Raw genomic sequence first — 26819 nt, 5'->3', positions numbered from 1 at the left:
GTGTGTTGAATTTTGTCAAATGCTTTTTCTGTATCAATTGAGATGATCATCTAGTTTTTTCCTTAATTTTGTTAATGTGATATATTACATTGACTGATTTTCGTATATTGAACCATTTTTGCATTCTAGCAATCTAGTAGACTCCTTGCATTCTTGTATCCAGTTGGTCATAGCATATAATCCTTTTAATATGCTGCTGAATTCTGTTTGCTAGTATATTGTTGAGGATTTTTGCATCAATATTCATAAGGGATATTAGTCTTTAGTTTTTCTTTCTTGTAGTGTCTTTGTCTTTGATATCAGGGTAGTGCTGGCCTCATAGCATGAGTTAGGAAGTGTTCCTTCCTCTTCAACTTTCTGGAAAAGTTTGTGAAGAATTGGTGTTACTACTTCTTTAAATGTTTGGTAAAATTTGCCAGGGAAGGTATCAGGTCCAGGGCTTTTTTGGGTTGGGAGATTTTTTATTACCAATTCAATCACCTTACTAGTTAAAAGTGTATTCACATTTTCTGTTTCTTTGTGATTTAGTCTTGGTATGTTTTCTGTTTCTAGAAATTTGTCTCTTTCGTCTAGGTTATCCAGTTTGTTGGCATACAGCTATTCATAGTACTCTCTTATAATTCTTTTTCTTTCTGTGGAATCAGTAGTAACATTCCCACTTTCATATCTGATTTTAGTACTTTGAGTCTTCTTTTTTACATAGTCCATCTAGCTAAAGATCTGTCAATTTTGTTGATCATTTCAAAGAACCAACATTTGGTTTCATTGATTTTCTCTGTTTTTCTATTCTCTATTTCATTTATCTCTACTCTAATCTTTATACCTTCCTTCTGTTGGCTTTGGGTTTAGTTTGCTCTTCTTTTTCTCGTTCCTTAAGTTGTAAAGTTAGATTGTTGATTTTATATCTTTATTTTTTAATGTGTTTGTAGCTGTAAATTTCCCCCATAGCTCCACTTTCACTGCATCCCATAAGTTTTGATATGTTGTGTTTTCATTTTCATTCATCTCTTTAAGTATTTTCTAATTTCCCTTGTAACTTCTTTTTTGATCCATTGGTTGTTTAAAAGTGTGTTGTTTAATTTCCACATTTTTTCCCAGTTTTCCTTTTGTTAATTGATTTGTGACTTCATCCCATGTGGTCAGAGGAGATACTTTGTGTGCTATCTATCTTTTAAAATTTATTGAGACTTAATTTGTGGCCTAATACATGCTCTACCCTGGAAAATATCCCCATATGCACTTGATAAGAAAGTATGCTGCTGTTGTTGGGTAGTTTTCTATATATGTCTTTTATCTAGTTGGTCTGTTGTGTTGTTTTAAGTCCTCTATTTACTTATTTCTCTCTCTCTCTCTGGTTGTTCTATACATTATTGTGAGTAGGGTATTGAACTCTCCAACTATTATTATAGAACTGTCTATTTCTCCCTTCAATTCTATCAGTTTTTGCTTCGTATATTTTGATGGTCTGGCATTAGGTGCATATATTTTTATAATTATTTCTTCTTGCTGTATTGAACCTTTTATTAATATATAATGTCCTTCCTTGTCTCTTGTAACTTTTTTTGGTTTAAATTCTATTTTGTCTGATAGTAGTATAACCACCTCATTCTCTTTTGGTTACTTCATTTTGCTATTTGTTTTCTATATGCCTTATAGCTTTTTTGTCTTTTCCTGTGTTACTGTTTTCTTTTGTGTTTAGTCATTTTTTTGTAGTGAAATGCTTAAATTCCTTTCTCATTTCCTTTTGTGTATATTCTATAGCTATTTTCTTTGTAGTTACCATGGGGATTACATTTAACATCCTGAAGTTATAACACCATAATTTGAATTTATATCTGCTTATCTTCAATTACATACCAAAACTCTACTCCTTTACAGCTCTGTTCCTAACCCTTTTAGTTGTTGATGTCACAAAATTTCCCCTTTATACATTGTGTGCCCAAAAACATAAACTAATAATTCTTTTAAATCCATTAGTCTCTTAAATTATATTAAAAACAATATTTGAAGTTACAAACTAAAGTTATACTCACGCTAGGTTTTAGGCTAATAATTATTTCTTTTCTTTAAATGTGTTAGCCTCTTAAATCATGTAGACAACAAAAAATACAGTTACAAGTCATTATTATAATAATACTAGTTTTTATAATTATCTATATATTTACGTTTATTGAGATCTTTATTTCTCTGTATGGCTTCAAGTTAATGTCTTGTGTCCTTTCATTTCACCTTACGGGACTCCCTTGAGCATTTCTTGCAGGGAGGTCTAGTAGTAAAGAACTCACTCAGCTTTTGTTTATCTGGGGCTATCTTAACTTCTCCTTCTCTTTTGAAGGACGGTTTTGCCAAATATAGAATTCTTGGTTCTCAGTTTTTTTCTTTTAGCACTTTGCATATATCAGCCAACTGCCTTCTGGCCTCCAAAATTTCTGATGAGAAATCTACTTATAATCTTATTGAGGATCTATTGTATGTGACAAGTCATTTTTCTTTTGCTGCTTTCAAGATTCTCTCTGTTTTTGACTTTTGAATGTTTGATTATAATGTGTGTCTGTGTGGGTCTCTTTGAATCCTTCTCACTTGGAGTTTGTTGAGCTTCTTAGATGTATATATTCATGTCTTTTATCAAATTTGGGAAGTTTTCAGCCATTATTTCTTCAAATATTCTGTCTGTCCCTTTCTCTCTTTTCCTTCTGAAACTCTCACAATGTGTATGTTGGTCTGCTTGATGGTGTCCCACAAATCCTTTAGTCTCTGTTCACTTTTCTTCAATCTCTTTTCTTTCTGTTTTTCAGACTCAGTAATTTCCATGTCCTATCTTAAAGTTCACTGATTCTTTTTTTCTTTTTTTTGTTTGAGGAGAATTCGCCCAGAGCTAGCATCTCTGCCAATCTTACTCTGTTTTGTATGAGGGTCACCACCACAGCATGGCTGTTGAGTGTGGTAGGTTCACACCCGGGATCCAGACCTGCAAACCCAGGCTGCCAATGTGGAGCATGATGAACTTAACCACCAGGCCACAGGGCTGGCCCACTGATTCCTTCTTGTGCTTGCTCAAATCTGCCTTCGAGTACCCTAGTGAATTTTTCATCTTAGTAACTGTACTTTTCAGCTCCAGCATTTCTTTTTAGGTTTTGTATTTCTTTATTGATATTTCCATTTTGTTCAGACATCATTTTCTTGACTTTCTCCACATATTCCTTTAGATCTTTGAAAATCTTTTAGACAGTTGTTTTAACAGCTTTGTCTAGTATGTCTGCCATCAGGTATTTTTTTAAGACAAGTTTCTGTTGATTTAATTTTTTCCTTTGAATGGGCTATACCTTCCCCTTTTTTTCTTTGCATTTTGATCTTCTGTTGAAAACTGGACATTTGAATCTAATAATGTGGCAACTCCGGAAATCAGATTCTCTTCCTTTCCAGAGTTTGATGTTTTTTATTGTCATTTTTGTTTTTTGGACTGTTGTAGGCTGTCTCTGTGTTGAGAGTCAGCCTGAGGTGTAAACTTAAGGTCTTCTCAGGTCTTTTCTGAGTCTTTCTCTGAGCATGCTCTGTCACTTTCTGATTTTTCCCTGTGTGTGCAGTAGTTTTTGAATGTACTAGTATTTAATGTCTAGCTCCCAAAAGAGGAAAAGAGAAAAATGATGGGGGGATAAAAAGGTGCTGGTCATTTAAGTCCCCTGGAAGTCACTTCAGCCGGGGGGGAAGGACTTGTAACAGTGTGGGGAGGTACTAAAATAATGGCTGCCTGCCTCTTTGGCTGCACCTCTGTGACCAGAGGCAGCAATTAGTGATTAGAGCACAGTTCCCCAGTATTTGGAGAACAGGGTTGTTTTTGCCTGCCCTGGCTCCTGCAAGCTGTGTTCAAGTTGCTTGAGGAACATGTACAAAATTGTCTGCCATGTGGCTGGGGGTTGAGGATGGATAGCTGTTACTATGCTAAGAGATGAAATTGACTATCATTAACCACAGTTAACCTTCAAAGTCTTCCCCTGTAAGTTGCAAGCCTTCCATCATTCCAGAGTTCCAAAATGGTTACATCAGGCAGATCCTGCCAGTGCAGTTGTTGTCTAGGTAGGAACAGAGATTCCTAGTGCTTCCTACTCTGCCATCTTCCCAGAATCCTCTTCTGTAAGTTGACTTTTTAAAGACCACAGGAATATCCTGTTATTGAATAACCTTTTATCCAGTGGTTTTAACTTACATTTATGATCCTTGCCTGTATCAGCTATTGCACTGGTGATTGTAAAGTGAAATATATTTATTTTTATTTTTTTTAAGATTTTATTTTTTTCCTTTTTCCCCCAAAGCCCCCCAGTACATAGTTGTATATTCTTCGTTGTGGGTCCATCTAGTTGTGGCATATGGGATGCTGCCTCAGTGTGGCTTGATGAGCAGTGGCATGTCCGCGCCCAGGATTTGAACCAACGAAACACTAGGCTGCCTGCAGCAGAGCACGCGAACTTAACCACTCGGCCACGGGGCCAGCCCCCTGAAATATATTTTCTAATTGCTTCATTCTGGGAGGTGATTATTTTGAGATCTTGCTGTCTACAAATATCTTTATCCTATCCTCACGGTAGATCAATGATCGATCAGGTCTAGAATTTTAGGTTGGAAATAATTTTCCTTCAGACTTTTGAAGGCGTTGTTTCATTATCTTCAAGCTTCCGTGGTTATTGCTGATAAATCTGAAGAGCATTCTCATTCTCATTCCTTCTGTTTTCTTTTTTTTTTGCTGAGGAAGATTTACCCTAAACTAACACCCACTGCCAGTCTTCCTCTTTTTGTTTGTGAGCCACCACCACAGCATGGCCACTGACAGACGAGTGGTGTAAGTCTGCACCCAGGAACTGAACCTGGGCTGGCGAAGTGGGGCACACTGAACTTAATCGCTAGGCCACCTGGGCTAGCCCAAGCATTCTCATTCTTGATCCTTTGTACCTGACCTTTTTCTCTCTACAAGCTTGTAGGATCTTCTTTTTGTCTTCAATTTTTGAAATTTCACTGGTGTCCCTTGGTGTCTGTCTGTTCTTATTCATTATAGTAGGCCCTTGGTGGGCCTTCTTAATCTGACAGTCATGCACTTTAGTCTTGAGACTAAATCATTCACTAAATTGAATTATTATTGGATTATTACGTTACTTATATCTTGCCCTCTCTTCTGTTCTCACATTTGGGAGCTCCTATTCATATATTGGACCTTCTGAACAGATTCTCTAATGCTCTTACCTTTTCTCTCCTATTGTTCATCTCTCTGTCTTCTTATTCTGATTTATGAAAGATTTTTCTCAACTTTGTCTTCTAACTTGTGGAATGAGTATTTTCATTGTTGTGATCATATTTTTAACTTGTTCTTTAAATGTTTCTTTTAAAAACATTCCATTGTGTTTCATGTACATATTGTCTTCCCTTAGCTCTTTCAGTATCATGGTAGTCTTTTAAAATTAAAATAAAAATTCTTTTTGAATTTTGAAGTAATTTTAGACTTACAGAAAAGTTACAAAGATTCCCGTATACCTCTTCACCAAGCTTCCCTTAATGTTAATATGTTACATAGCCACAGAACCTTTGTCAAAACTAAGAAATGAACATTGTCTCAATACTATTAACTAAACTATAGACTTTATTCAGATTTCTACAGTTTTGTTTTTTTTTTTTACCCATGTGTTTTTCTGTTCCAGGGTCTAACCCAGGATACCACATTGCATTTAGTGGCCATATCTCCTTAGTTTCCCTGATCTGTGATAGTTTCTTAGTCTTTCCTTTTTTGCTTTTTTCGTTTTAATGGCCTTGACAGGTTTTGTTTGTTTGTTTTTTGAGGAAGATTAGCTCTGAGCTAACATCTGCTGCCAGTCCTCCTCTTTTGGCTGAGGAAGACTGGCCCTGAACTAACATCCGTGCCCATCTTCCTCTACTTTATATGTGGGACACCTGCCACAGCATGGTTTGCTGAGCGGTGCCGTGTCCGCACCTGGCATCCGAACCAGTGAACCCTGGGCCACTGAGAAGCGGAACGTGCGCACTTAACTGCTGTGCCACTGGACCGGCCCCATCCTTGACAGTTTTGAAGAGGACATTTGGAAGAATGTCCCTTTATTCAAATTTGTCTGATGTCTTCTCATGATTATACTTGGGTCATGAATTATTGGGGAAAACACCACAGAAGTAAGCTTGCCACCCCCTCCTTCTAATTTTTAATGTTTTCTTATTCTGCATAATTTCTTTGTCCAAGTTGCGTCTTTTTCTGCAGGTAAGGGTTTTGGGGTTCTTTTTGATTCTTTGATGTTGGAGGTTTTCTCAGCCATCTAGTAATCCTTTCTTGATTATCTCCCCAGTGCTTCATTGCTAATGTCTTCCTACTCTAGGAAGTCTTCCTGGATCCTTCCTGCCGCCTTTACCACCTTCAAGTTTGGATAAAATATCCTTTTCTTGTGTTTCACACTTAGCAATTATTATACTACTGTAATTGTCTGTTCATTTAGGTGTCTGTGGCCACTTCACCAGGGACCAAATGTTATTTATCTTTGAATATACTTCATCCATTTCACTATTTGGAATGCAAGTGCTTGTTATTTTAAAATTTAAAACTTGCAGGAAAATAAAGTGCAGCTTGAAAGAAAACTCTATAACTCTCTTATGGATATTGTATTAATACCAAAATCTATTTAAAAGTTCTTTAATAAAATGACAAAAATTAAAGCAGATTCAATGAGTCTTTCTGAAAAAATATAAAGGAAGTTACTATGGCTTAAAAGGCAAGGACATGTTGTATTAGCTTGGATACTTTTATCAGTGGTTTTGAAAACTAATTGCTACCTCTTTATTAGAGTTGCTTGGAAAATACAATGTCATTTGAGTTCAAGGAGAACATGTTAACTAAGTTTGGTAAAATTTGTCCTGTTTTATTTAGAGAAATGTCTCTGAATAAAAAGCTGGTTGACCCTTAAATAAGTGCATTAGCTATAATTAGCTTTACCCCATTTTCAGAAACTTAGGGTACAGTTTGACAGCCTTCTGCACAGCCTTTTTGAGTCCCCAGATAAAAGTTCAAGAATATATATATTTTCTGGGCTGGCCTGGTGGCATAGTGGTTAAATTTGCATGCTCTGCTTTGGCAGCCCGGGTCTTGCCGTTTCGGATCCCAAGTGCAGATCTACGCACTGCTCATCGAGCCAATCTGTGACAGGCGTCGCACATACAAAATAGAGGAAGATGGGCAAAAAGAGGAGGATTGGCGGCAGGTGTTAGCTCAGAGCTAATCTTCCTCAAAGGAAAAAAAAAGACTATATTTTCTTAAAAGAGGGTTGGACATTGGCAACAATTTGATATACAATGAAGAAAGTCTTTATTTGCATAAGCAGAATATCCTCTAGCTGAATCTGGGTAGAGTCCTTGTTTCAGAGGTGATAAGACAGCATTCTTTGTCCTCTTTCTAGACAGGTCTTAACCTAATTTATGGCAAGGTTTTAGGGATCCCAAACTTGTATGCAAACAAAATTTTGTGTGAGGGTGAATTTTTGTCAGGAAAGGGTCCAAAGCTTTTATCAGATTTCTAGTATTGTCTTGACTGAGGAAAGTTTAAGAACCGTTGGTTTAGGTACTTAACTCACTGTGCTTCTCTCTAGTGAGAACATAAAGTGGAGGGGGTCGGAGAGGGGGGATTAATTGTGGCTTTAAGACTTTTTTGATGTAACTCACGATAAGATGTCCTTGACATCATGACATATATATAACTAATTCAAAAATGTATAAAACAATATTTGTCCTTATAAACTATGATGTGCTCTTAACGTTTTCTATTCTATTTCATTTTTAAAATGTTGGTTTTAACCCACTTAGTTGATTTCTTAATATTCTACTTGATGGTAACCCATCACTTGAAAAACACTGGTCTAGTGTATCATAATTTACAAAAGCCTTTCGTATACTCTCAGTCCTCACAGCAGTCTGATGAGGTACATATGACCTTCTGTTATTTACTTATTTTTTTGTGTGAGGAAGGTTCACCCTGAGCTAACATCTGTGTCAGTCTTCCTCTATTTTGTATGTGGGATGCATCCAACAGCATGGCTGACCAGTGGAGTAGGTCCATGCCCAGGATCCAAACCCGCAAACCCGGGCCACTGAAACGGAGTGTGTGGAACTTGAACCACTCCGTCACAGGGCCGGCCCCGACCTTCTGCTATTTTTACAGATGAGGAGGCTTAGAGACATTTAGTTACCTGTTCAAGTTTGCACTGCCAATACTTGGCAGAGTTGGAGTTTGATCTTGGGTCCTAGGTTTTGACTCCAGCTCTGCTACACCTTTGGTTACATCTGTTCTAAGTGACTCCCTTTTTTCTTCCTCTACTCACCCTCTTCCCTACAACAATTGTAGGGAATAGTACTGGCTCAGACTCCATAATTGGGTAAATCCTAGTTCCCCAGTTAACATACTTGCACTGTCCCCAATCCTGTCACTTGTCGTTCCGGGTCCTCTCTTAGAAGTTCTGGATTTCCCTATCTGTGTAATAGGTTCTTTCCTTCTGTTTTCTTCTCCACCCTGTATCAGTGGTTCTCAAGCCTGGATTTATGTCAGTGTCAGTCACCTGTGGAACGTAATATTCAGATCTCTGGGCCTCTAGCAGCAATTCTGATTCAGTAGATCTGGGGTGGAATTTAGACATCAATGTTTTTAAAAAGCTCCACAGGTGATTGTTATATGTAGTTAAAGTTGAGGATTTCTACCCTGGATACATTTAAATTGTGTTGGGCATAGAAGGAAACCCAGGATTTGGGAAGTAGCTAGAGATCCCTTGGCACCTTAGAGTTTAGGGACTTAATATAATGGGAGATCTGTCTTCTCTCTGAATCCCAACTTTTGTGCGTGGGTTTAACCGTTTGGAAACATAACCAGAGCCAGACTGAGTTGTCGAGAATCTAGGGGTTCTCTTCTCCCCACTGCCTCCTTTTTGGTGAAGTATTGGAAATCATCAGGTTGGAAGTATACAATTGGAACAGGCACCTGGTAAAATGGTAAGCTTGGATTATTGTTTCACACTTTCATGAATAATAAAGTCTTTGAATGTGTAATGCTTTTGATTTATAGATTTGAACAAATAATAGTTAAACAACTGAACTTTATGCTTCAAGTTAAATAATGTATTTGACCAGAAAAATGATGCTTTGAGTGTTATTACTTTTGTCCTATGCTGAGCAAAGCAGGAATTGGTAAAGTTTGGATTTCTTTTAAAAAATTTCAAATTTCTCTTTTTCTCTCTCTAGTTCTTTTTGGAGGTGGATATCTGCTCAGACAGAAAGAATTATAAGAGGTCAGTTACAAATAATTCTTTTCGTGTTTACAGTGTGATAAAAATGTTATGTTCACATGCTAAAATATTAAACTGTAGGTTTCTATGTTAAAAGTTGCCTTCCACAAAAGAATATAGGTATATTTAGGAGGGGTTAACCTGAAGTGAACAAGTTTGACAGTGGTAGTATTCCACCACCTTTTCTCTTTAATTCAGGACTAGAATCAGTGGAAATGGGACAGGCTGTGGAGTAGCTTCTAGAGTGTCTGGATAGCTACTCAGTGATTTTCCATACATGGCCTGTCTTTTCTGGTGGTTTGTAGGCTTGTGCCTGGGAATACCATTCAGTAGAGTTATTGGTTAATGAACAGGCTCTTTAACTGTTAACACTGAGCTGCTTCCAATCTTTCCAAGCCTTTAGGGAAGGATACCTTCATGGGAAGGATACCTTCATGCTCTTCTCAGCTGGGAAAGAAAAATTTGAAGTTGACCTTATGGAGCCTTTCATTTATTAGTTAATCCTTTCTTTTTCTTCTCCCATGGGATCAGAGACTTGCTCCTTTCTCATGAATTTTATTTTTTTGTGGAATCATCTAATTTCGGTCACATTATAAGCTAGAATCTACCCTGAGTGCCTTACTTATTTTTCTTATGAAAAAGGCAGCTATTATTTTTTATGTTAGTTGAAATGAAATTTCTTTGGGGGGGGTTCTAGTGTTATTTTATTATTATTTTTTTTTTTGAGGAAGATTAGCCGTGAGCTAACCACTGCCAATCCTCCCGTTTTTGCTGAGGAAGACTGGCCCTGAGCTAACATCCATGCCCATCTTCCTCTATACGTGGGACACCTACCACAGCATGGCTTTTGCCAAGCGGTGCCATGTCCGCACCCGGGATCTGAACCAGTGAACCCCAGGCCACCGAGAAGCAGAACGTACAGACTTAATGGCTGTGCCACTGGGCTGACCCTCTAGTGTTATTTTTAAACTTGATATTCACTGCTGTAACATGTAAAAGAAGTAGCCTTTTTGCTGCTGTGACTTTTGGTGTTCAGAGTGGTCAATCTGTTAGAACTCCCCCCCTCCCCCCGCTTCCTCCTTCTCTTCCTTTTTTTCTCTGTTTAAATGATTTGGTTTTCTTTTAAGGTTCTGGAACTTAACCTCTTTGTAAAACTTAGAGACATTTAAAAATTTTTTTAAAAGAAACTGAGTATTCTAAGGGAGAAATGTATAGTAAAATTTAGATGTCAAGTTTTTCCTGTTGCATGATACTTTTGAATTTGATTCTAATTTTAAAACTAAAAGCTTAAGTAATCTCCAACTCACTTTTAGGAAATGTCTAAAGATTTTTTTTTAGCATTCCTGGCAATTCGTTATTACTGTTTTCTTTTTCTTTCTTTCAAAGATTGGCCGTGAGGTAATATCTGTTGCCAATCTTCCTCTTTTTTTTGTCTCCCAAAAGCCCCCCAGTACATAGTTGCAGGTTCTTCTACCTCCCCTATATGGGACACCGCCTCAGCATGGCTTGATGAGCAGTGCTAGGTCCATGCCCGGATCTAAACCTGTGAACTCCAGGCCACCTAAGCAAAGTGCTTGAACTTAACCACTCGGCTATGGGGCCAGCCCATACTGTTTTCTTCTTCTAACACAGTGGTTCTCAAACTTGAGGACTTGTTAAAATATAGTTTACTGGGCCCCGACCTGTAGGTTCTGATACAGTTAGTTGGTCTTTGACAGGGCCCAAGAATTTGTACTTTTAACAAGTTCCAAGGTGCTGCTGGTCTGGGAGCCACACTTTGAGAACCACTACTCTAGCATTTATAAATACTGTTTTGTCTTTTTTTTTTTTTTCCTGCTGTTTCTCCCCAAATCCCCCTAGTACATAGTTGTATATTTTAGTTGTGGGTCCTTCTAGTTGTGGCATATGCTATGCTGCCTCAGCATGGCTTGATGAGCGTTGCCATGTCCACACCCAGGATCTGAACTGGTGAAACCCTGGGCTGCCGAAGCAGAGCGCATGAACTTAACCACTCAGCATGGGGCTGGCCCCCTGTTTTGTCTTTGTAAATGAATAAGCTCTGATTCACAAATTACACAAAAATAATGGTCTGTGTGTAATTTTAACATGTTTTATAGTTGCTAAACGTTTTTAAATCTTGATGTTTTATTGTCTAGTGTCAAAGAACACTGCTTTCAATGTACTTTTATAACTCAGAGTGGTTTACAGCGTATAAAAGTTATTAATAATAAATTTATTATTCTCTGTTGATATACCATCTCTTAGAGTACCTCAAAATCGGGACTGGGAATCATTATTCTGAATTAAAATTGTTGGTCAGGCTACAAGATGTTAATACTAAGTCGAAGTGTAGTTTTGAAGGTTTTTTTTATAGGATATTTGGAATGGCAGAATAAATATTGTTTCATTGAGTTTTGGTTTTTATTGTTGTGGTCTTTGAACTATGTTTTGGTCTTTGTTAATTAGTTTGCTAGTGATTGGTAATACCTAATCCTGACTAATAGGGCCCTATATCTAGAAAACTTAATTAAGGTGATATCTCCATTATTTTAATTATAGATTTTAAATTTGATAGTAGATTCACTTTTTTGCTATAAATGTCAGTACATTAGAGCCCAAAGCAGACATTTTTGACTTATTTATTTATTTATTTGTTTATTTAGTGAGGAAGATTGTTGCTGAGCCAACATCTGTGTCAGTCTTTCTCTATTTTATGTGGGATACTGCCACAGCATGGTTTGACGAGCAGTGATAGGTCCACCCCTGGGATCCGAACCTGTGAACCCTGGGCTGCCAAAGCAGAGTGCATGAACTTAAACACTATGCCACTGGGCCAGCCCCCTTAACTAAATTTTGAACAGATGTAGTTTAAGAAAAAAACTTACGGGGCCAAGTAAAGATTTTTTCTTTTTAATTAAAAAATACCCATCTGGAGTTTACTTTAAAGCAAACTATATATATATATATACACACACACATATAAAAATATATTTTGTGTGTTTATACATAAATATACTTATGTAAAATTCATAGCCTCTCACAGTAAAGTGTTTGGAACCAGATGATAGTGATGTAGTTTACTCTGAACACCAGGTTTGAGATGACCAACACTCTCCCCAAACTCTTACTCTGCAGTCTCCCCATACCAACAACCAAAATTGCAATATCACAACAAGCGACTCTCACTTACTGCAAAGGTTTCTCCTTTGATCATAATTATCTCTTGGACATCACCAAATTGATAAAGAGATTGGCAATGGCTTGTAGTTTTTTGAGAGAGATTTCTTTGAGGAAAAGGGAACTGGTTTTAATTTTTTAGGCATAGTTACTATGATTTGGATTTTTCTCCCTTGTAGAAAACAAAAGCCCTGCAACGGAATAGCCAAGGGAACTAGTTCTCAAACTCTGCCTTACTTCCAAGTACCAGCTGTGGTATACTAGGTATAACTTGGGGCTATCCTCAGATACAGGTTATTATCCATAACCTGCTTTTCTCACTTCATTTTCTCCATAGCTCTGAGAGCTCATTTTGATAGAATAATGGATGAACCATCCCCCTTGGCCAGACTTGCTCTGGAGCTGAACCAGCACTCCCGATTCATAATTGGTTCCGTGTCTGAAGATAACTCAGAGGATGAGATCAGCAGCCTGGTAAAGTTGGACCTGCTGGAGGAGAAGGAGGGCTCTCTGTCACCAGCTTCTGTTGGCTCAGATGCCCTCTCTGATTTGGGGATCTCTAGCCTACAGGATGGCTTGGCCTTACACATGAGGTAAGAGAGAGAAGTTTAATGTTTCACTTATTTAATCTGTACTATTGGTTTCACTGATTTTGTTCTGAAAAGAGCAAGAATAATTTTGGCCAAGATTGCTTCACCTTCTCTGATATCACTGGACTTAAAGCTTTGATGAGTAAGTGAGAAATGATGTATTTTGCCTGAAGTGCAGGTTTTACAAGTGTATTTTCCTAAATGTTCCTCTGAACTTTTTCCTGTTATTCCTGTGTAGTAAATCGTCTGGTGAGACCTAGTGGGTGAGAGTTAGGTTGAGGAATTTCAGTCTCTGTACTACTTTGACTAACATTGTTGTAACTATCTTGATCTTTTGGTACTGTGTGTTTTCATTTTCATTTGTCTCCAGATAATATTTGATTTCTTCTTTAATTTCTTCAATAATCCATTGTTTGTTCAGTAGCATGTTGTTTAGTCTCCACATTTTTGGCCCTTTCCTAGCTTTATTCTTGTAGTTGATTTCTAGTTTCATAGCATTATGATCAGAAAAGATGCTTAATATTATTTCAACCCTCTTGAACTTATTGATGCTTGCTTTGTTTCCCAAGATATGGTCTATCCTTGAGAATGTTCCATGCGCACTTGACAAGAATGTGTAACCTGCTGTTTTTGGATGAAGTGTCCTATATATATCTATTAGGTCCATCTGATCTAATTTTTCATTTAATTCTATAATTTCCTTGTTGATTTTCTGTCTGGATGATCTGTCCATTGGTGTTAATGGGGTGTTGAGGTCCCCTACTATTATTGCATTGCTGTTGATGTCTCCTTTTAGTTTTGTTATAGTTTCTTTACGAATTTTGGTGCTCCTTTGTTAGGTGCATATATATTTAAAAGTGTTATGTCATCTTGGTGGAGCGTCCCTTTTATCCTTATATGCTGCCCCTCTTTGTCTTTCTTTATCTGTTTTGCTTTGAAGTCTGCTTTGTCTGATATAAGTATGGCAACACCTGCTTTCTTTTGTTCATTATTAGCTTGGAGTATTGTCTTCCATCCCTTCACTTTGAGTCTGTGTTTGTCTTTGGGGCTGAGGTGTGTTTCCTGGAGGCAGCATATTGTCGGATCTTGTTCTTTGATCCATGCTGCCACTCTGTGCCTTTTGATTGGAGCGTTCAATCCATTCAGGTTTACAGTGATTATTGAAACGTGGGGGCCTACTGTTGCCATTTTATCACTTGTTTTCCGGTTCTTTTGCATTATGTCCTGATGGAGAGCTGTTACTTTGTGTTATTGTCCTTCTGCTTATCTCCTTTCTTCTGGATTTTGTAACCCCTTTCCTTTTTTTGATTTTTCAGGAATGAGGTTCTTCCTGAGCATTTCTTGAAGAGGAGGTTTTGTGGCGATGAACTCCCTTACCTTTTGTTTATCTGGGAAAGTTTTTATTTCTCCATTGTATTTGAAGGATATTTTTGCTGGGTAGAGTATTCTTGGCTGCAGGTTTTTGTCCTTCAGAGTTTTGAATATTTCATTCCAATCTCTTCTAGCCTGTAAGGTCTCTCCTGAGAAATCTGCTGATAGCCTTATGGGGTTTCCTTTGTAAGTTATTTTCTTCTGCCTGGCTGCCCTTAGTATTTTCTCTTTGTCATTGACTTTTGCTGGTTTCACTGCTATATGCCTTGGGGTTGGTCTTCTTGCGTTAATAAAGTTTGGAGATCTATTGGCTTCTGTCACATGAAGTTCCATCTCTCTTCCCAAGTTTGGAAAGTTCTCAGCTATTATTTCTTTGAACAGGCCTTCTGCCCCCTTCTCCTTCACTTCTCCCTCTGGTATACCTATAATCCTTATGTTGCATCTCCTAATTGAGTCGGATAATTCTCAGAGAGTTTCTTCATTTCTTTTTAGTCTTAGTTCTCTCTCCTCTGTCTGCAGTATTTCTGTATTCCTATCCTCCAAATTACTAATTCTGTCCTCCATATTATCGACCCTACTGTTCAGAGAGTCCAGATTTTTCTTAATCTCCTCCATTGTGTTCTTCATCTCCAGTATTTCTAATTGGTTCTTCTTTATAGTTTCAAGCGCTTTTGTGACATAGCTCCTGAACTCATTGAGTTGTCTATCTGAATTCTCTTAACTCATTGAGTTTTTTAATAATGGCAGTTTTGAAATCATCGTCATTTAGGTTATAGATTTCATTGTCTTTGGGATTGTTTTCTGGGTGCTTATCATTTTCCTTCTGTTCTGGAGATTTAATATATTTTTTCATACTGCTTGATGGCATGGATTTGTGCCTCCGCATAGAGATAGAGTTTAGTTGCTGCTTCCACTTATTGCGAGTGGTCTGGGAGTGGGCAGCTGTTTAGACTGCACCAACCAGGAACCCTGTCAGCTGTTACTGACTGGACCTGGACCCCTCCTCGTAGTCACAGTGGTCCTGTGGGGTCCCTCGTCAGTTGTGAGGGCAATTGCAAGGGGGCCTCAGGCTGCTGGTGCCTACTGTTGCAGCCCACTTGGACGCGCTCCCTCCTTGTGGTCTGCAGCTGGCTTTCCCAACAGCCAGGAGCAGGATCACCTATAATTGCTGCTTTGTCCCTAACAGAGCCCACAAGATCACACTTGTCCACTATAGGTCCCAGCAGAGCTATGGGTATCTTCTGCAATCTGTTGTTCGCTCACCTAGCTGTGCTACTTTTGCCTCAGGGCCTTCCCGCCTTGCGATTGCCAGCTGAGACCTCTCCACTAGTGCTGTGCAGAGGCTTTCGCTGAGGCTGCTGTAGGAACCTGGAGTTCCCCCCTGGGCTACGTAGCTGTTTTGCCAGAGCTCCACTCTGCCCCACTCAACTCTCATGGGATCTCTGGGAGCCCTTTGCCTCGTCTGGGACATGGCCAGAGTCCGTGGGCCTGGCAGTGGCTTGTAAGCTGCTGCCTTGTGGGGAATTCTGCTCTAGGGAGCTTCCTGGTGTTCCGAATGCTGGGCGGGGCCTCCTTGCCAATGGCGAGCAGAGGCCATCCCTGCTTGGGGGGGTGTTGGAGCTCCACCCAGTCCCCAAGCACGTCCACAGGAAGTCCGGGCACCCCCTGCGCCGGAGACCGTGGGCCCAGCAGCAGCTGGCGGTCTGCTGCAGTGCCAGGGAATCCGTCCGCCGGGAGCTTCCCTTTGTTCTGGATTCTGGGCGGGGCCTCCCAGCTAATGGCGAGCAGAGGCTTTCCCTGCTGGGGTGCTGCGGGACCCCGGAGCCTCCCCCCAAGCCGCAGAGCCGGGCGCTGGAGCTCCAACCCTGTCCCCAAGCACGTCCATGGGAAGTCCGGGTGCCCTTGGTGTGTGGCAATGCTGTGGGGGAGTCCGCTGGAAGAGAACCTCCTGCAGGAACTAGGCTGTCCGGGGGTCGGGGGTCAGGGGTCGGAGAGTTTTCACCTATTTCCACCTCCTCCCGGGGGGAAGTCTGTCCACCTTCCGATGTATAGTAGCACGAGACTCTGAGGCATCTTGAGATGCTATCTGGATACCCTTTGTTAATTGGTGAATGTCCAGTTAGTTGTAGATTTGACGGGGGAGAGACAAAGAAGATCACTCACTCCGCCATCTTGGTGCCGCCTATTAGCACACTCTTATTGCAGTTGTCCTCTTAATTGGGTTGATACCCAATGTAGCTGGTTGCTAGGCTCAGGGGCATACAGTTGTGATAGGCCTGTGGCCAACAAGGCTGATATCAGTTCTCTTAGGAGTGCAGTTGAGTAGGGCTAGCCCTTGGCATAGAGGCACTCAGTTGTTTCAGACTTTGGAAGGTGGGGCTGATCCTTTTTATGGCAGTTTGTGAAACACAAGTCTTCTGCCGCTGATAAGCCTCACCCCCCTCTGGACCACATACACTGTCAGCACAGTCCTGGTCCGTGCACACTTCTCAACCCCCTGGAGCGTACCCCACCGCCACTCTGCAGAGGCCCCCACCTCTGCCCCAGTGCCCCACACATTTCACCTGGTACTCCCACAAGCCCTGCCCCACAGAGGCAGACACCTTTGCCTGCCTGTAGAGGATCAAGGCACTCAATCAATGCAGGCTGAAAAGTAGCCTGAGGGCTTGCTGTTAGGTGGGGCCAGTCCCTAGGGCAGGTTGCCTGCCCTGGCTGAAGTGGATTAAATCTGTGCTCTAGTGGGTGTGGCAGACCCCTGGGGTAACAGCCCAAGGGACGCACCTCAATGGCCCCCACCTCTGTCCATATCAGCACGCCTGGACCAGCTCAGAACAATGGCCCCCACCAATGTCTCAGTCTCTGGAGAGAATCCTCCTCTCACCAAGATGCCCCCAGAGCCCACCAGGTGAGTCTCGTTTCACCAAGGGACAGTCAGCCTTCTCTCTGGTGATTTTAGGTTGCTGCAATGAGTGAGTTTGTGCGTGGGCCCTTTAAGACCCGGATCTTTTCGGCTTTCGGCCGATAGCTTTTCTGGGGTGTCCTCGCTGCAGTTAATAGCCAGCAAACCCAGACCGTAAGACCCCCCTCTCAGTTGGGCTGAGTCCAAAGGATGCTTATAGCAGTATTGCCCCTGCTCCGGACCTCACTCCTCCAGGGAGGGCTGCATACCTTAGACTGGCTCCCGCCTGGCCAGCTGAGAAGTTCCGCTGCTCCCAAAGGTGGCTTTTTTCCTCTCTGGCCGGAGTTACTGCCTCTTCTGCTTTCGTCAGGACTGTCCCTTGTTGTGGGGGTTCTTTTTATCCAGTTTTCAGTTTTCAATCCAGGGTGATTCTTCCTAAAATTGTTGTAACCTGGTTGTGTTTGTGGGGGGAGGCGAGTTCAACGTCTGCTCACAGTGCCATCTTGACGAGAACTCCGTAACTATCTTGATCTTTGATAGGACTTTTGCAGGAGGGCAAATTTTGTAGTAATCTTTGTTTGAATTGCTTCATCATATCAGGAAATTATATTCTATTTCCGGCAGAGCTAGTCCTCAATAAAAAGCTGTGGTCGGAACAAGGGATTGTTATAGAGCTCTCCTTTTTCTCTAGAAACACAATTCTCTATATGTAATTGAGAAGGTCAGTAAATAGTAACACTGGATTATTTTTATTTATTGATGTTTGATTATACAACCAATGTGTGATATACTAACGTTTAGTCATTTGCTTTGCATTTCTTCCATTAAAGGATCTGAATTAGTGGTTTTTAGTTTTCACTGTACATCAGAATTACTTTGGGTTCCTTAACAAATGAGCCCCATCCCAGAGATTCTGATTCATTTGATACTGGCTTGCCTTGGAGCTGGGGCATTTTTTTTTTTTTTTTTTAAGCTATACAAGTGATTCTACTACATAGCCAGGGTTGGGATTATAGGTCTAGCCTAGATAAACATAAGTTAGAGTGGCTATTACTGCTGTTGTTATCTTGGCGCTTCTACTATTAATGGATCATGAAATAATTTAGCTACTTTTTATACATTCAAGATACGAAATGATGCGGGGTCGGTGAGCCGAGGAGTCGAAAGAAAGATTTCTTAGACTCTCAAGATCTGGCAGTAGTGCTCTTTTATTTAGAAAATAGTGTGGAATAGCATGGGGACAGGACCCATGGGCAGTCAGAGCTTCTGCTGCTGCCGCTTCTGCTGCCCCCGCTGGCATGGGGACAGAGCCCATGGGCAGGCAGAGCCGCTGCTGCTGCCCCCGCTGGCATGGGGACAGGACCCATGGGCAGGCAGAGCTGGTGCGTGGGGACAGGACCCACGGGCAGTCAGAGCTCCTGCTTCTGCCCCGACTTGAGGGTTAGGACTAAATTTAAGGCATAGGTATGTGAGTCATCTCTTTACAAGACAAAGGAAAGAACATGAAAAAAAGTTAAAATGGTATCAGTGCGGGTGGGGTCTGGTCATTGGGTGATCCCATGACTTTTAGACAAGAATCAAATCGGATTAAATAAAGGTTAGAAAGGTTAGACGCCACCACCCTAAACCAGTTACATGAGATTGCCAGACAGCAACCAACTTAAGTTCTTGCCTTCCCCATTAAGAGCTTCTAGAGATAAGACCATTCCCCCTTCTTCCTGGCACAGAGAGGGAGGCATCTTCACAGATAGAGGTTTCCCTTAGAAATGTAAATGTTTCCCAACAAAGAGGCAAACAAATTCCACTCCTTGGAGCCTGAATCTCATCTGTAGTTTTAAAACTAACCAGCCTAAAAATCCTCATCATAAGCCATTTTAAAATTAAGCAGCCTAAAAATCCCCATCATAAACCCCCCCTGAACCCATTTTGGCCCCGAAATCTTTTGGGGATATGGACGATGGTCAGTCTTCTGTAACTACTTCCGGCTGTACAAGGTCGTAGAGCTGTCCCTAAATGGGGCCATGGGTACAGGTAGGAGGTTCAGCGGACCGGAAGGCTGCACCCGTGGAGTCCAAGGCTGACAAGGTGTACAGATCCTCTGGCGACGAGAGAATCATTTGATGAGAGGTGGTCCAGGAGGTGAAACTTTGTTGACATGTGGAAGACAAACAACGAAATAGACAACAAATTATAATAAGAAATACAAGCAAGGTGATTAACCCAATGAATAAGGTTTTGATAGTAGTCTAGAAACCTGGACCTGACCAAGAGTTCAACCAATCATTTAGAGATAGGGTAGGGTCAGACATGGACTTAACTTGGTGGCTCATATCAGATAGGAAGCCAGAGATATTCCGATGGTAGTCAGGAATATAAACACAACATTCAGTTTTTATAATGGCACAAGTACCCCCTTGCGCTGCTGTCAAGACATCCAGTGCCATTTGGTTTTGGAGGACTGCCTTACTCATTTGGGACACTTCTAAATCGAGCAGCGAAAGGCTACGTTGTGTATCATTTAAAGCTTTCATAGTAAATTTGTTTAGAGCTTCCATGTGCCAGATGGCACTTTCGATTCCTAATTGGGGAAGGAAAATTGAGGCAACATGGTCATACCAGTGGAAGACAGAGCGGGTCCAGCGCTGTTGCAGGTTGGGTAGGTTAGCAGGAGGAGATATAGTAAATGTAGTTCTACCTTGCATCCAGACGAAACCTAGGGTGCATCGTCCAATCCATCCAGGTGGTAGCCAAGGCCGTAAGTTGGAGCCACATAACCACTGAGTGCCATTAGGGGCTAGCCAACGTGTGCTTGGCCGTCTATCCCAGTCAGTCTCAAACTAATCAGTATTTCTTAAGGCTATGATATGAGAACACATATAACGGGGAATTTTTCCCATAGGTCGGGTGCTATTAGGCCATGTATCACAGGTGTGATTGGTTTGTTCCCAACATAGAGTGGCCTTTTGACTGAGTTGACCACTAGTAGGAGTGAGCCAAATATATTCGTCCCAAATTTGATATAGTCCATCCTGTGTGTATCCATAAGTTGGGGACTTTACCTTTGGAACTTGTTGTTTATGATCCACTTGTGACAAGGCAAATCTAGTTAGTATTTGGGCAGTAGTATTGAAGGAAAAGGTTTGATTGTGGCCAGGGAACTCCCACGTATCAGAGACAGATGGCCACAAGGAGACATTATGATTAGTAATAGATGAATCTTGTAGAGAAGAGCTAGAATCTAATATCCATGAATGCGTACTATAGCTTCTACTGAAACATAATTTTTCTCTCTAAAATCACCCTCATTTTCACAAAAGATAGCCAAATTAAGATAAACTGGTTTGCAAAATAAGTGTAGTTTCAATAAAACTTGGTCCAATTATTTACATAAGTGCAGCAAGAATGGCAATTGATTATACCGGCTTTTTAAATCTGCTTTGCTGGAATTTTTTATGAGGAATCTCAGATTGAACTGTAAAGGCCTCTCGGGGCCAGAAAAGCCAAGCCAAGGACATGCTGTCAGATTTTGCCTGCAGTACCTACAGGTTTGGGTGGACTCCTCTCTTCTCGAGGTCCTCCAAAATATTCTGAGGTTCCTTGCACCTGCCAGATAAGCAAGCTTCCTTACTTACCGGGTAAGATTGCCAGAATCTCTGTAAACAAGGTACCAGGCCCATGATTCCAAGTGGCTGTATTCCAGAAAGTCCAATCTTTGTTCCTGAAAAGCTGTGTTGTCATATCTGAGCCTGTATGTTTCAAATATGACATTCCAGTCAAAGCCTTGGTAATATAACCAATGTGTCCTGTTATAAGGAGAACAGATTCTTATTGAACTTATGCAAATAACTATATTGCCATGAAATAACCACTCACTCACAAAGAGTTTCCAAATTCTGGAGGGATCAGGTAGGGAGAAAAAGATAAATGTTTCAGTTTTGCTCATAAAGGTATAATTTCACCAAATTGCTCTAAGTCATAGTTAGCATAAGAGAAAAGATTTCCTTAAATCTGAGAAAACAAAACAACACATCAAAACTCAAGAATATTTCAAACAGAAGTCATAAAAAATTATAATCATCCTCATCAGTTCACAGTCCTGTATAATCAATTCTTGAGCTTAATCTTCTGTTAGCAGATCTATGAGCTCAGTTTCTGTTAGAATTCTGTAATTTCTTACCCAGTTCAGTTCTATAATCTGAAAGTTTATCAGAACCCTGTAGTTTAGAACCTTTGTGTCAGAATCCTTTCCAGGAATTTCTCCGAAGATGAAACATATTTGCAAAAGCAAAAAGTATCAGAGTAAAACAGCAACTATCTGTAAATGGACAAAAGACTCAAAAGGGCAATTGATAAAGAAACTTGACTACTTCTGTGACATACAACACTTCAAGATAACAATTGGAATTAGAACCGATAACCAGGACAGATCAGAATTTTAGGAATGCTATATAATTTTAAGACACCTATATTAATAGCATTTACCCACATAATACCACCTAAGAAAGTTTATCGTCGCTTATTTGACAATGCTTTCCATGTAATTTAGTATTTTCAAAAGAAACCCTTTTATTCAGGACTTGAATATTTTTGACGAGAAGCTGGTCAAAAATATCAAAAGACTTTAAAACACTTGTTTATCCATTCAAAGTGATAACAGAAAGAGTCAAAAATCTTAAGAGTGACCTCAGTCATTATTTTAACAAAATAAATTTGTCTTTTAGGTAGAGTTAGAGCAGGCCAAAAGTTTAATAAAATTATCCTTTGAGAGATCTCAAAGCCAAATTTTAATTTCTGCACCAGCTTATTTTTAACATTAAAACTCATTCACTTAATTGGATTTACTTTAATCTTAGTCTGCTTCACCAGTCATAAAACTCCTTCCAGAATTTCTCCTTCACAAACCTTCTACAACTTTCTTTTTGCCTTCAGAATTTGTCCCAAAGTCTTTCTTTTTTCCTTTCTAGTACTTTAGGACAAATTTATCTTTCTTAACCCATCAAACAAAAATACTTCCATTCTTTATACCCTCTTTACTGAAAACACACATTTTACTTCCTTGTATACAGAGCTGTTTTCCTCATTAATTTCCAGTAGCTTTAATTATATAGGTCAATAACTTTTAACACTTAACAGACCTAGTAAACACTAAAAAGGTAAGCAATCTTTTATATCAGCATTCTAAACACTTCATAATTTCAGAAACACGCCGCTTTACAATAAAACACAAGGTATGCTTTTTAACAGACCCAAACGCTTTTAGCCTCTTTACAACAAGAAGCCAAAAGTAAATAACTTAGATACGTTTTAGCAATAATGTTTCAGTGTTCTATCCAATTCAAAAACGACCCAGATACTCAGATTTTTATCATTTAACTTAACTTGGCAAAACTCAAGATTGTTACCAAAAAGAATTTCAAAGCTGTTTTTTTCCCAAGTATACAGACCATAAAACAGTTATTATACCCACTTTTATCTATTTAAACCGTTTGTTTCCAACAATTATGTTCAGATTACCTACAAAAACATCACTTGAGACATTAGACAAAACTGGTCATCATTTAAACCTATTATTTTGCTGACAAATTTCTAACAGACAACGTGAACTTATTTGACTAGTAAACCCAGGCTGCATGCCTGCATCGTATGCAAATACCGACAACTCTGACAACAAGACTATTTTCAATCAAACCAACAAACTTAAACAAGCTTTCATTTACCAAAGGTTAATTCACATCGCGTTAACTTGAAAGACATTGGATTAATTTCTACTACATTTAGAATTTATGTAAGGGCTTACTTTAAGCCAATTAAACAGAGCTCTTAATTTTGGCAATACCATCGGGAGGTAAAATATCACACATATAACGTACACATAGACACACGTACACAGAGACTGCACAGCTATTGTTACAGCTATTGTTTTTTACCAATATTTGTGGAGAAGATACTCAAGATGCTAGATTTTTTGCAAGGGCACGCTTATGGCCATTTTGCCTTTCCCCTCCTCTCTTTTTTCCTTTTTTTTTTTTTTGCTTCAGTCTTAGGAATTAGTGATAGTAGTTCCTGGAGAGGGGAGATGATAATCCTTTTTGTGATAAAGGAACTAGGTGGAGTCCGAACTGCCTCTAGAGCTGTATTTCCAGTCTTGCAAGGATTTCCTAAGGACAGTTGGTCTTGATTTCCCAGAAACTGGATTGTAACTCAAACTACATTCCAGGTTGATCTACCTGTCCAACTGCATCACAAAGACACAGAGAAACCCCTCAAGTTTTCTCCCAGATGGAGTTAGAATGCATCCACAGGGTGGGTCTCTGGATGCTTAGGGGCAGTCTTCCCTGTGGCAGTAAAGCCAGTGTCTGACTGACAGCAGCTGGAGAAAGGGTGCAGAGGCCGATTGCGGGTGTTGACATAGCTATAAGATTTAGTCAAGTCCCGCTCAGCCTGGGCACTTTGTCTCCGAGCCAGCACAGTTGAGGCAGGGAAGCAGGAGAAAAAGGCCTGGAACTGGCTGGAGTGCCAAGGTTGAGAGTTAAGTCCCTGGCAAAAGGCTTAAGTTCTGATTTTACAAACGGTCCAGGTTCTGGTCAGGTTCAGCCTGAACTTAACCTAGACTTGGTGACAACAAAGGAGGTGATGAATGAAACAGACAAAGAAAGGAAAAGAAGAGATCAGACCTCGCCCTCCTGGCCTCTTCCAGAGGGTTATCAAGATAAGAGTCACACAACAGGTCCCGTGCTGGGACACACTACCCTAGCACGACAGTTCACAGAATGACTCACAGGTCTCCTATCCTCATAACTGACTCAGTAGGTGACTAAAACACTCAATGAGTCAACCGTCAAGAGAGGGTACCCCCACTTAGGGTTGCTGGGGTGATCAGGCCGAATTGATGAGTAGGATCTTAACAGTGACTCAACCAAAGCTTAACCGAGGACAAAGAGGCGTCCCCAAAAGAGATCCAGAAAATTCACTCCCAAAAATAGCTAAGAAAGTAAAGGCAAGCAACAAAGGTTGAGACGACAAAGGCCCCTTATGAAATCAATTGGGACCTCTTATGACAAACTTCCCCGAGAGCTTACACAGTTTGTGTTTTGACCTGGAAAGAAACAAGGATTCTCTTTTCTTTTTAGTCTCTCACTTTAAATTCCTGAGTTTGAAGTTATTTTATTTAAATCTAGTGATGGAGGTAAAATTAAACCCTAGCTGCAAAAGCTTTTGGAAAAGTAAAATGTGCCATAGTGTATCATATGATATTTATTATGGAGGATCCCTTTTGTGAAGTAAAATTGTTTGACTGGAAAAACCTCTTTAAGTCTTTTGCATATTTGGGCTTAAAACTTGGAAATTTAGGGGCTGGCCCCGTGGCCGAGTGGTTAAGTTCGCGCGCTCCGCTGCAGGCGGCCCAGTGTTTCATCGGTTCGAATCCTGGGCGCGGACATGGCACTGCTCATCAGACCACGCTGAGGCAGCATCCCACATGCCACAACTAGAAGAACCCACAACGAAGAATATACAACTATGTACCGGGGGGCTTTGGGGAGAAAAAAGGAAATAATAAAATCTTTAAAAAAATAAAAAATAAAAAATAAAACTTGGAAATTTAGATTTGAAAGGCTTTTGATTGCAGCAGACATATACTGTCACTGTGATAACACAGATGTTGAGAATAACCATTGTTGAGAGGTCAGGAAATTTCATTTCCCCTTCCTATCTTTTGGCTCATCTCTCTCAAGCTTTGACATGGGAAATAAGGGAACTGGCTCTAGTTTTGAGTTTCTTTTTATGGCTTTGCTTGTAGATGTGCCCGTGAAAGTGTTCTTTTGTTTTGACTTTCTTAGCGTTTCTCATTAACTTCCCTGAGCTTTCTCCCTTCCCCCAACAGCTCTGCAAACTTTTTACTCTCAATGCTCCTTCCTTGATGTTCTGAGGTTCCCAGTTGCCATGGCACCTCAGAAGTGAGTAGACAGAGAAGGTCATTATGAGATCAGCACTGGTACCCTTTTACTGAGGGCAGTAGTTTCCTCTCTCTGTCTCCGACCCACTCCTTCTTTTCATTCAGAAAACAGGAGCTGTCTGTCCCTGTATGTATTATTGTCCAGAGTTTATTCTATAAATTTAGCTAATTGTACAAATGGAATTGTGAAAGTTGCCAAGTAGGACTCAGGACAGCCGCTTGATATTATTTTTTTACTTCTATTGTAATGCATACATTTTCCCTCTTCTTTCTTCCCATTAACATAAATTTAAAAGTGAACTTTGCGTTTGCTACTTAAAATTTTTTAAATGATTAGGTATATGCTTATTAGAGGAAAGTTGGAAGACCAGAAAGTGTAAAGAAAGAAATAAAAACAATCCAGAATATGATCATCCAGTGATAACTGCTGTTAATATTTGCTATGCTTCCTTTCAGTGTATTTTACCCGTTGAGGATAAATTTCATTAAAAAATGTATACATTGATGATATCATAATGAATACACAGCATTGTTTCCTGCTTTTCTTTCACATAACATTTTCTCATGTTATTAAAAATCTTTTATAAACTTATGTTTTTTAGCTTTTTATTTTGAAATAATTTTAGATTTACAAAAGAGTTGCAAAGATAGGCTATAGAGTTCCTGTGTATCCTTCACTCAGCTTCCCCTCATGTTAACATTTTCCATAACCATGGTACATTTATCTAGAGTTATCATGTTTAACAATTAAAAATAAAGGATGCTTGGGGCTGGCCCCGTGGCCGAGTGGTTAAATTCGCGCACTCCGCTTCACCGGCCCAGGGTTTTGTTGGTTCGGATCCTGGGGGCAGACATGGCACCACTCATCAGGTCATGTTGAGGCAGTGTTCCAATATAGCACAACCAGAGGCACTCACAACTAGAATATACAACTATGTATCAGGGGGCTTTGGGGAGAAGAAGGAAAAAAAAAAACCAATGAATAATTTTTTAACATAAAAAATTAAATACTGCAAATACTGCATGAGATAAACTTACATAAAATGTTATTTGTTGTTTCTGTGAAATTCAGATTTAAATGGGCAGCCTGTATTTTATCTGCCAACCTTATATTTATTAAAACTAAGTAATTAATATTGGTACAGTACTTTTAAGCAAACTACAGACTTTATTTGGTTTTCAGCTCGCTCTCTCTCTCTTTACTAATAGAGATATACTGAACACTTCTAATTCCGGAGTTTTTCTGGAGTGCTAAAGTAGAGTTAGCCTTATTTCTAAAGGACTTTCCCTACTGTAGGCTCTTTGGTTTCTGAGGCAGTTAATTTTTGACCATCCACTTTCTATTTTCCAAAATTTTTTTGACATCTCTAATCTGTTGGAGTCTTTTCTTCCGTTCACTTTGTTCTTATGTCTTTATGCCTCTTTCATTATGTTATTGTCGTGTTTGTGTGATTTTGGTAGAGGACAGCAATAAACAAATGCTCAGTCTGCCATTTTCACTTGGAGTTCCCCTCACT

The 26819-nt window shown here is 39.9% G+C and overlaps 1 protein-coding gene across 16 annotated transcripts in view; it reads left to right on the top strand.

The window, feature by feature from the left end:
* ACACA (acetyl-CoA carboxylase alpha) overlaps nucleotides 1-26819 on the top strand; it is a 271880-nt gene that overhangs the window by 53846 nt on the left and 191215 nt on the right. For 15 of the 16 annotated variants that reach the window (XM_070227563.1, XM_023652967.2, XM_070227569.1 and 12 more), the window contains 2 exons: nucleotides 9268-9314; nucleotides 12826-13081. In XM_070227563.1, the coding sequence (XP_070083664.1) occupies nucleotides 9268-9314; nucleotides 12826-13081 (303 nt within the window). Of the gene's footprint in view, nucleotides 1-8904; nucleotides 9019-9267; nucleotides 9315-12825; nucleotides 13082-26819 lie in introns of those variants that run through there. The other variant, XM_070227568.1, reaches the window with a different exon arrangement.

This window comes from Equus caballus, chromosome 11 (genome assembly GCF_041296265.1).
Source record: "Equus caballus isolate H_3958 breed thoroughbred chromosome 11, TB-T2T, whole genome shotgun sequence".
Classification (NCBI taxonomy): Eukaryota; Metazoa; Chordata; class Mammalia; order Perissodactyla; family Equidae; genus Equus; species Equus caballus.
This window is presented reverse-complemented; position numbering and strand designations above follow the sequence as displayed.